Source organism: Nematostella vectensis, chromosome 11, assembly GCF_932526225.1.
Source record: "Nematostella vectensis chromosome 11, jaNemVect1.1, whole genome shotgun sequence".
In the NCBI taxonomy this organism is placed as follows: domain Eukaryota; kingdom Metazoa; phylum Cnidaria; class Anthozoa; order Actiniaria; family Edwardsiidae; genus Nematostella; species Nematostella vectensis.
Window position 1 is genome coordinate 10,075,112 of NC_064044.1, and position 11,265 is coordinate 10,086,376.

At 37.5% G+C, this 11,265-nt stretch overlaps 1 protein-coding gene across 3 annotated transcripts in view; it reads right to left on the minus strand.

The window, feature by feature from the left end:
• LOC5499925 overlaps positions 1-11,265 on the minus strand; it is a 57,713-nt gene that overhangs the window by 3,772 nt on the left and 42,676 nt on the right. Inside the window, exons 3-8 of one of the 3 annotated variants that reach the window (XM_048733916.1) lie at positions 7,502-7,788; positions 6,863-7,153; positions 4,764-4,808; positions 3,294-3,338; positions 1,838-1,882; positions 391-435 (exon numbers count right to left, since the gene is read on the minus strand). In XM_048733916.1, the coding sequence (XP_048589873.1) occupies positions 391-435; positions 1,838-1,882; positions 3,294-3,338; positions 4,764-4,808; positions 6,863-7,153; positions 7,502-7,788 (758 nt within the window). The remainder of the gene's footprint in view (positions 1-390; positions 436-1,837; positions 1,883-3,293; positions 3,339-4,763; positions 4,809-6,862; positions 7,154-7,501; positions 7,789-11,265) is intronic. The other 2 variants (XM_048733918.1, XM_048733917.1) reach the window with 2 other exon arrangements.

Sequence of the window (11,265 nt, forward strand, 5' to 3'; positions counted from 1 at the left end):
AAAGAACCACCACATACAAGCTAGTTTGTAAAACGTTCGTTTTGATTGCTAAGGTAAAAAGTTATGATATTAAGAAAGCCTTGATTAGTTACGTTTACATTTGAGTCAACACACACGCCAACGCACACACACACAAGTCTCGTTCGTAGGCTTTGCATATCCACGACTAAAAAATAAATTATAATAAAGAATGAGGGGTCGAGTGGAAGTAGGAAAGACTGCATTAAAAAGTCTGTGAGGGGTAGCCCCAGAATCCCACGTCTGCAATGGCCCGTTTCATTAATTAACATAATGTCAAACAAACTAAAATACTTACTGCAGGAATTTGATGATTTGATGAATGACAAAATAATCTTGTAAATGAAACATAGTTAGATGAAGTTTAAATACCTGTGCTAGAAAAACAAGGTCCTTCTTCGCCACTGCTTGAATCATCTAAAAAAGAATGTTGTCATGGGTATGGTGCAATTATAAAGCTGTTTGGTATGTACCTTGCATGGTTACTTTTACACTAACAGGATACATACTTTCACAAGCAAGCAAAATCAAGCTGTTTCTCATTTTACCAGAACTGTAAAAACAGAAAAACTTAAGATACCTGAGTTAAAAAAATATCATATTCATTTTCGCTGATGCTTGAATTAGACATCATATCGCAATAATAATGTCATTGTGAGTATGGTGACATTAATAAACCAAAAGCTCTGTGAGCCAACTCGTGAATGCAGATGTATTTTCTACTTACTTTTTTGTGTGCATAAAATTTATACAGGATACTGAACAAAGTATCAAGTATGAACACACCTAAAATTTGAGAATGCATAAAAATGTCCTTTTTCTATATTTCTTTTCGATATAATGACACACCAATTACAGTATTATCAACTATCATTATAAAAAGTGAAACAAAAAATTCAGTGGGGATCGAACTCTGGTCAACCTAAAATGTGTCTTTTAGTCGTAAAATAATGTTATACCATGCTGTGTGATTTCCGTTTGTTTGTTTGTTTTCTTTTTTTTTTTTTTTTGGGGGGGGGGAGGGGAAATCCAAAAAGGACATGAGTTTTACGGAGAGGGAGGGGGGGTGGGGCTGTTTTAATCTGACCATCTCACCCCCGGAAGAACAGAGATTGACTATTTATGACATTGCAGTAACTCCATGGGACGCTTATTATCGGATTTGGCTACAAAAATGTTTAACGTTATGACACAACATAAAGACCTAGAATACACTTTTCATCTAATGCGCTTATTCTTTATAGTTTTGTCTACAGATAGCATGTCTATTGCGAACCGGAAGTGGACTTTACGCCATTGTGTGTGTGTGTGGGGGGGTGGGTGGGGGGAGCTGCACCCCCCTGGTTGCTGGCCTAGCTAGACTAAGCGTTATCATGTAATATTGTTTTAGTCGGTACTAATACACACACAAAATACATACACACACAAAAAAAGAACCACCACATACAAGCTAGTCTGTAAAACGTTCGTTTTGATTGCTAAGGTAAAAAATATGATATTAAGAAAGCCTTCATTAGTTAGGTTTACATTTGAGTCAACACACACGCCAACGCACACACACACAAGTCTCGTTCGTAGGCTTTGCATATCCACGACTAAAAAATAAATTATAATAAAGAAGGAGGGGTCGAGTGGAAGTAGGAAAGACTGCATTAAAAAGTCTGTGAGGAGTAGCCCCAGAATCCCACGTCTGCAATGGCCCGTTTCATTAATTAACATAATGTCAAACAAACTAAAATACTTACTGCAGGAATTTGATGATTTGATGAATGACAAAATAATCTTGTAAATGAAACATAGTTAGATGAAGTTTAAATACCTGTGCTAGAAAAACAAGGTCCTTCTTCGCCACTGCTTGAATCATCTAAAAAAGAATAATGCTGTCATGGGTATGGTGCAATTATAAAACGAGATCTGGCATTTAACTCTGTTTAGTAAGTACCTTCCATGGTTACTTTTACACTAACAGGATACATACTTTCACAAGCAAGCAAAATCAAGCTGTTTCTCATTTTACCAGAACTGTAAAAACAGAAAAACTTAAGATACCTGAGTTAAAAAAATTTCATATTCATCTTCGCTGATGCTTGAATTAGACATATCGCAATAATAATGTCATTGTGAGTATGGTGACATTAATAAACCAAAAACTCTGTGAGCCAACTCGTGAATGCAGATGTATTTTCTACTTACTTTTTTGTGTGCATAAAATTTATACAGGATACTGAACAAAGTATCAAGTATGAACACACCTAAAATTTGAGAATGCATAAAAATGTCCTTTTTCTATATTTCTTTTCGATATAATGACACACCAATTACAGTATTATCAACTATCATTATAAAAAGTGAAACAAAAAATTCAGTGGGGATCGAACTCTGGTCAACCTAAAATGTGTCTTTTAGTCGTAAAATAATGTTATACCATGCTGTGTGATTTCCGTTTGTTTGTTTGTTTTCTTTTTTTTTTTTTGGGGGGGGGGGGGGGAGGGGAAATCCAAAAAGGACATGAGTTTTACGGAGAGGGAGGGGGGGTGGGGCTGTTTTAATCTGACCATCTGACCCCCGAAAGAACAGAGATTGACTATTTATGACATTGCAGTAACTCCATGGGACGCTTATTATCGGATTTGGCTACAAAAATGTTTGACTTTATGACACAACATAAAGACCTAGAATACACTTTTCATCTAATGCGCTTATTCTTTATAGTTTTGTCTACAGATAGCATGTCTATTGCGAACCGGAAGTGGACTTTACGCCATTGTGTGTGTGTGTGGGGGGAGCTGCACCCCCCTGGTTGCTGGCCTAGCTAGACTAAGCGTTATCATGTAATATTGTTTTAGTCGGTACTAATACACACACAAAATACATACACACACAAAAAAAGAACCACCACATACAAGCCAGTCTGTAAAACGTTCGTTTTGATTGCTAAGGTAAAAAATATGATATTAAGAAAGCCTTCATTAGTTAGGTTTACATTTGAGTCAACACACACGCCAACGCACACACACACAAGTCTCGTTCGTAGGCTTTGCATATCCACGACTAAAAAATAAATTATAATAAAGAAGGAGGGGTCGAGTGGAAGTAGGAAAGACTGCATTAAAAAGTCTGTGAGGAGTAGCCCCAGAATCCCACGTCTGCAATGGCCCGTTTCATTAATTAACATAATGTCAAACAAACTAAAATACTTACTGCAGGAATTTGATGATTTGATGAATGACAAAATAATCTTGTAAATGAAACATAGTTAGATGAAGTTTAAATACCTGTGCTAGAAAAACAAGGTCCTTCTTCGCCACTGCTTGAATCATCTAAAAAAGAATAATGCTGTCATGGGTATGGTGCAATTATAAAACGAGATCTGGCATTTAACTCTGTTTAGTAAGTACCTTCCATGGTTACTTTTACACTAACAGGATACATACTTTCACAAGCAAGCAAAATCAAGCTGTTTCCCATTTTACCAGAACTGTAAAAACAGAAAAACTTAAGATACCTGAGTTAAAAAAATATCATATTCATCTTCGCTGATGCTTGAATTAGACATATCGCAATAATAATGTCATTGTGAGTATGGTGACATTAATAAACCAAAAACTCTGTGAGCCAACTCGTGAATGCAGATGTATTTTCTACTTACTTTTTTGTGTGCATAAAATTTATACAGGATACTGAACAAAGTATCAAGTATGAACACACCTAAAATTTGAGAATGCATAAAAATGTCCTTTTTCTATATTTCTTTTCGATATAATGACACACCAATTACAGTATTATCAACTATCATTATAAAAAGTGAAACAAAAAATTCAGTGGGGATCGAACTCTGGTCAACCTAAAATGTGTCTTTTAGTCGTAAAATAATGTTATACCATGCTGTGTGATTTCCGTTTGTTTGTTTGTTTTCTTTTTTTTTTTTTTTGGGGGGGGGGGGGGGAGGGGAAATCCAAAAAGGACATGAGTTTTACGGAGAGGGAGGGGGGGTGGGGCTGTTTTAATCTGACCATCTGACCCCCGAAAGAACAGAGATTGACTATTTATGACATTGCAGTAACTCCATGGGACGCTTATTATCGGATTTGGCTACAAAAATGTTTGACTTTATGACACAACATAAAGACCTAGAATACACTTTTCATCTAATGCGCTTATTCTTTATAGTTTTGTCTACAGATAGCATGTCTATTGCGAACCGGAAGTGGACTTTACGCCATTGTGTGTGTGTGTGGGGGGGTGGGTGGGGGGAGCTGCACCCCCCTGGTTGCTGGCCTAGCTAGACTAAGCGTTATCATGTAATATTGTTTTAGTCGGTACTAATACACACACAAAATACATACACACACAAAAAAAGAACCACCACATACAAGCCAGTCTGTAAAACGTTCGTTTTGATTGCTAAGGTAAAAAATATGATATTAAGAAAGCCTTCATTAGTTAGGTTTACATTTGAGTCAACACACACGCCAACGCACACACACACAAGTCTCGTTCGTAGGCTTTGCATATCCACGACTAAAAAATAAATTATAATAAAGAAGGAGGGGTCGAGTGGAAGTAGGAAAGACTGCATTAAAAAGTCTGTGAGGAGTAGCCCCAGAATCCCACGTCTGCAATGGCCCGTTTCATTAATTAACATAATGTCAAACAAACTAAAATACTTACTGCAGGAATTTGATGATTTGATGAATGACAAAATAATCTTGTAAATGAAACATAGTTAGATGAAGTTTAAATACCTGTGCTAGAAAAACAAGGTCCTTCTTCGCCACTGCTTGAATCATCTAAAAAAGAATAATGCTGTCATGGGTATGGTGCAATTATAAAACGAGATCTGGCATTTAACTCTGTTTAGTAAGTACCTTCCATGGTTACTTTTACACTAACAGGATACATACTTTCACAAGCAAGCAAAATCAAGCTGTTTCTCATTTTACCAGAACTGTAAAAACAGAAAAACTTAAGATACCTGAGTTAAAAAAATATCATATTCATCTTCGCTGATGCTTGAATTAGACATATCGCAATAATAATGTCATTGTGAGTATGGTGACATTAATAAACCAAAAACTCTGTGAGCCAACTCGTGAATGCAGATGTATTTTCTACTTACTTTTTTGTGTGCATAAAATTTATACAGGATACTGAACAAAGTATCAAGTATGAACACACCTAAAATTTGAGAATGCATAAAAATGTCCTTTTTCTATATTTCTTTTCGATATAATGACACACCAATTACAGTATTATCAACTATCATTATAAAAAGTGAAACAAAAAATTCAGTGGGGATCGAACTCTGGTCAACCTAAAATGTGTCTTTTAGTCGTAAAATAATGTTATACCATGCTGTGTGATTTCCGTTTGTTTGTTTGTTTTCTTTTTTTTTTTTTTGGGGGGGGGAGGGGAAATCCAAAAAGGACATGAGTTTTACGGAGAGGGAGGGGGGGGGGCTGTTTTAATCTGACCATCTGACCCCCGAAAGAACAGAGATTGACTATTTATGGGTCCCTGGAGATGAGTTTGAGTAACCATGGTACATTAATTTTGAATCGTTCCTTATGATTCCTTATTTTTTAAAGCGTTTCTTTTTATTTCTCTTTGTTTGCATCTCATGGTAAAAATAATGTAGAACACTAAACAAATGTCTCCTGTCTAATCCAGACAATTGAAGAGACGACTTAATAGTACACCTGCACAAAATGTCAAACTTAATTCTGTGACCGTTTGGAGATTAAAAGCAGTACTTATTAGCTTTCTACTTTTATTTTATTTTCAATGCTTTGAGAAAAAAGGAGCTGGCAAAAACCAGAAAACAGCTGGCTACCGCTTGCAGCCGGCTGCTATTTTGAACCCTGGATTATAATTGCAACATTGAGCCTGGGGATGGGAGTAGCATTCCATTTTATAGCGGAACCTCAAAAACAATATACCCATAGTGTGATTTTAATTTCCGAATAAAATAAGCAGCCATTTAATACCCATTTTAATAATAATCAGTGATTAAATCAGATGTTTATTTCTGCTCAGTAGCCTACCTTGTAAAGATTACTTGAAATTACTCCTAAAACTAATATATATTTGTTTAGTTTGAAATAAACGTCCCATGTTTTATTCAAGACTACTTCCAGTCCAAAACTGCTTTGGATGTAAAAGTTACAAAACTGGCAAATTTGCTGTTACTTTCAGAATTCTTAGGTTTTCAAACATCCATTGACATATATTTTATTTGTCTATTAAGCAGATTTTGTTAAATGTTGAAAAAACTAGTTTATGTATTTCCAGAACAAAATGGTGGGCAAATCAATATTCCTTATTAATCAGAAAATCTCTATGCTAAAATTGGTAGCTTTAGCAATTCAGGGTAAAAAACTTCATATATCGACAATTCTATTTTTACCACAGAATTGCAATTACACTACACGACAAAAGGAGATTTGCACTGAAAGATCATGTGACTGTTTGGGTGGCAAACTAGCACACACTCCTAGGCTTTTAGTGGCAAAATAACAGCAACAAAAAGCAACTTATTAGTGCTTACAAATAGAGCCAGAGTAATTGTTTTTTTTTTATCTGAAATTGTCTATTTCATTTAAAGATTTTATCCTTTTTAGCGTTCTCCAGCATGAAGGGCAAAGTCAGTTCTGTGTATATTTTGGCTTGCATTTGCCACCCAAAAGGTCACATAATGCACATAACTACAAAAAATGCAGTGAAATACAGTATAGAGGTATTTTTTGTGGAATTATTGAAAACTACACTGGCAAAAACAGGTCAATGGTGTTAAACTGTATGTTGCAGGAAGAGAAAATAATCAGAAATTGTAAACAGAACTTACCAGTTTGTTCACACCTCTGAACACTAAGGGCCCAGGAGTTGACAAGCTTTTTACACAAGGTTGACTTCCCAACACCTGGTTCCCCCTCAAGAAGCACCCTTTTCGACATACGCTTTTTTGTTTTTGACTTAAACAAGTCATTAATCTTTACATTCTCACTGATGGTAGGTTCTTTAAACAGCTTTTTCAGGGTGAACATGGGGTCTGACTCAATCCATGGCAGAGGAGTGATGTCTGTGGTACCCCCAGTTGAGTATTCCTCTATGAGGAAATCTACCCACTTCTTGATGGCTGCAATAGATAAGGTGTTTCAAGCCTGTGATCAGTATTTTCAATCATTATCTCTATCTTTATCATCCAGGTCTTTTAAAAAGTGCCCCAAAGGTGTGCTGTGGGCCTGAACTTATGGTTTGTGGGTGTGTCTGGCGAGGGGGTGCCAACTTATATGGAAGAAATGAAAAAAAAAGTATTAACACACAGCTGCAGTTTTTAAAAATCCTTGATTTGAATAGGTGCTTTTCTAATATTTTGCAGCATAGAAGGGGTGCTAATTGGAAGTGACACACTACAAAGAGCATTTATGGTAAGTATATTAGGTGATTTTTAATCCACAAAATATTCATAGAGTTAATGGTTCACCTTCTTCTTGCTTGACCAATTCTTCATGTTCAGCTGCTGCCTTGTCTCTTTCAGCGTCCTTTTTAATTGCCTGGATTCCTTTTTGTAAGTTCTGGAAATGCTGGCCAACATCTTGGAAACCCTTGGCAACATTCTGCTCAATATCCTGTGCTTTCTCATGAACGCTCTGGACATTCTGACCAGCTTTTTGGAAACCCTTGGCAACATTCTGGTCAATATCCTGTACTTTCTTATCTACGCTCTGGACTTGCTGGCCAACATCTTTGAAACCCTTGGCAACATTCTGGTCAATATCCTGAACTTTCTCATCTACTTTCTGGACATGCTGGCCAACATCTTGCACTGAACTTTGAACTTTGCTCACTTCCTGCAGTATGTCGACATCAGATTCTCTCCAGTCCTTTAGCAATCTTACATAGGCTGTCTCACCTGGGCGTGTTTTCAGATCATGGATATAACTTGCGCTGACACCAAGTGCAACTAATGCGTCAGAGATCTCCTTCCAGTATTTCTCAAACTGAGCATCATCAATGGATGCATGAGTGGCATGTGCATAGAGATTGTTTCTGTAGTACTTGATTCTCGCAAGGTGTGCTTCTGGTGATGTGTCACCTGCAGCTGGAAGTGCATCCCATCCGGTTATAGGAGGAGTCAGTCCACAGATGTTTCTCAGAAGAATGAAGAGAAGGGTTACGTCAAAGTCATGTGACGTGGGTGGGGGGGAGCCATGCTTGGGGTACAGCGTGTTCCACTGGGTGTTGTTGATAACTGGCTTCCTCCCTCTTGGTGGCCTCCACAGGTTATGGAGAACTCCATGGTTTACAGGATCATTCAAGACAGTAGTCAGGTTTGAAGGAGGGTGGATGGAGTCAAACTTCTTTCGCAGTCCGGAACTCCCACCATCAACAAGCAATCGACAGAGCTTTAAAAAGTTCTCTTCATGTTTTTCAGCAGAGGACATTTCAAGGACCTACAAATAGGAAAAAGAAACTGATGGTCAATACTTTGGAAATAACAATTGGAAATTTGTTCTTTATCGAGTAAGGTGAGCAGATTAGATATACATTTAGGCTTGAGAATTGTTCTTTGTATAGTATGCTAATGATATCAAATCAGACTGGAAGCAAGCCTCGCGAACTCAAACTCTGGATGGATACAGAAACCAGTTTGAATTCGAATATTCGAATATAAAATGATGGAAATTCAAGGAATATAGAGCTTACTTCGAAAAAAACAAAAGGGAATTCGAGTAATCCAAGCTCGAGTTAGCGGTTGTAGTATTATGCAAATGCTATAAGTTTTATGCTTGATTGATCGGCTAGATTGATCTAAACTACCGATGAAACTCATTAAAACCAGCAAAATATGACTCTTAAAAGAATCAAAGTCAGAAAAAAAAAAATGAAAGAGTATGACAAATCGATTGCTACTTTGTCCAAGAGCAGTTAAATGATGTAAAGTATTACGGAGTTGCCTTAATCGAATGATTTGTTGCTCGGACATCTAGCTGGAACAGGAAATAAGTTTATAAATCAGCAAAGGATTGTTATTGTAAATAGTTTCGTCAAAGATTTTGCTGTAAACAGATTTGTAAATAGCTTTTATTTATTTTGTTTCTGTTGAGGGCCATGCGTACATTATCATTGTGATATTAAGTGAATCCCTCATTAAAAAAAGGCATCTAGAAGCTGTGTTTGCCGTTGTGGCTGGCTTGAAATGAATCAAAGGCATTGGAATGCATCAAAGCAAAGAAAACCCTCACAATCCATGATTAGGTACCTAACAAACTATCTGATATAAAAATAATTCTTCGAGATGGAGGGATTTACCTGTTAAAGTCGATTTTGCGCGTCCAACCCTCACATCTTTCTTCCTTCCCTCACATCGTCTTACGAAACTGAAAGTGCAATCTCGTGACTTCTGTACATACGGGATATCTGGTGGCTATTTTGGGTATCTTATAGGGCCCCCGCCCCAGTCTCGTACCCAGACGCCGCGCGATGCATGACGGTCAGGATGCGGTTTCGGGACGATATTAGGGACTTTAAGAAACGAAAACGCAGCGACGTGGAAAACCCAAGGACCGTCGGAGGCATGGAGCGAGGACCGCGTCTCAAACGCGGGAAACTTGAAGTTTAGATGCAACAGGCGACGCGCCCGCTACTCTACTTGTCAACAAAAAGCTGCTTTTCCGGTAGCTTCAAAAAATGTCAAAAAACTCGTTTAAAGCTGTACAAGAATCTTTGCTCTTCTCCCTGGAAGAACGAATTATAGACAAAGAGGAATTTGCTGTCCTTTTCGAAGAATACACGCCGAAAAACCTGCCTTTTTGCCACTGGGACTACGAAGAATTTTGTCTGGAAAATAAAGATCCCGCTGAGTGCAAGGCCGACTTTAGATTTGAAAAGAGAGATATTCCTTTGCTCGTAGATGCTTTACAAATGCCTGATACGTTTACATGTGCTAACGGCACGGTTTGTGATGCAACAGAAGGGCTGTGTGTCGTGCTGAAGCGGTTTGCTTATCCTTGCAGATTGTCAGACATGATTTCCATATTCGGTAGATCAGTGCCAGAGCTCAGCATGATTTGCAATGAAGTGACTGAATGGATCTACAATGCTCACCACCACCGTATAACAGAGTGGAACAACTTTATCCTGTCCCCCAATTCATTGCAAACATATGCTGATGCAATTCACAACAAAGGTGCAGCCTTGGATAATTGCTTTGGCTTTGTAGATGGGACAGTTCGCCCAATAACAAGACCAGGATTGAATCAGAGAGTTGTTTACAACGGACACAAGCGTGTACACGCTCTCAAATACCAGTCTGTTGCATTGTCCAATGGGCTCATCGGCCAACTATTTGGACCAGTAGGTGAGATATTTATCCGTATGTTTTATCAGTGAATGGTATATCAAGTTTAGAAAAAAACACAGCACGAAAAACAAAGAACCCACCCACTCCCTTTTTACAACAACTTTGGAAGGGGTGGATACAGTGGGGTGTTTGATGTCCAATCCTCTGTTTTTAGAGGGTAAAGGGTGAATGATGCATTCATAAGTATGCAGTTTACTAATGTTAACTTTTCTTTTTTTTAGAGGGGAGGATGCATGATGCAAGAATGTTGGCAGTCTCAGGATTGTACGACAGCTTGGCACAACATGCTTTTTCTCCAGCTGGTCAAGAAATGTGCATCTATGGGGATCCAGCATACCCCCTACACAACCATCTGCAAGCACTTTTTAGAATGGGTGTACTCAATGGGCCAAGGCAAGACTTCAACGAATCCATGAGTACAGTCCGTATTTCAGTTGAATGGCCTTTTGCTGACATTATAAACTATTTCAAATTTCTTGACTTCAAGAAAAATCTCAAGATTGGACTCAGTCATGTTGGAAAGATGTACATGGTCTGTGCCCTTCTGAGAAATGGCTTAACATGCCTTTACTCCAACACAACCTCTGAATATTTTGGACTTGATCCTCCTACACTGGTTGACTATTTCAACTAAAGAAAATAAACAATCAAATTGAGTTTGTATAATGCAGGTAGTACAGTGACAAACTATTTAAACAAGTGATGGGTGGGGCAACAAAACAACACAACAAAAATGTGCACATCACTTTTATAATGGTGCATATGTAATTGTTAACAGTGAAAAATAGAAACATTTGCTGTAAAATATATTATGTTTTATACAAAATGTATTTAAAGATATATAATCTTGTATGATAATAAAAATTTTAACTATTGTTTTTAAA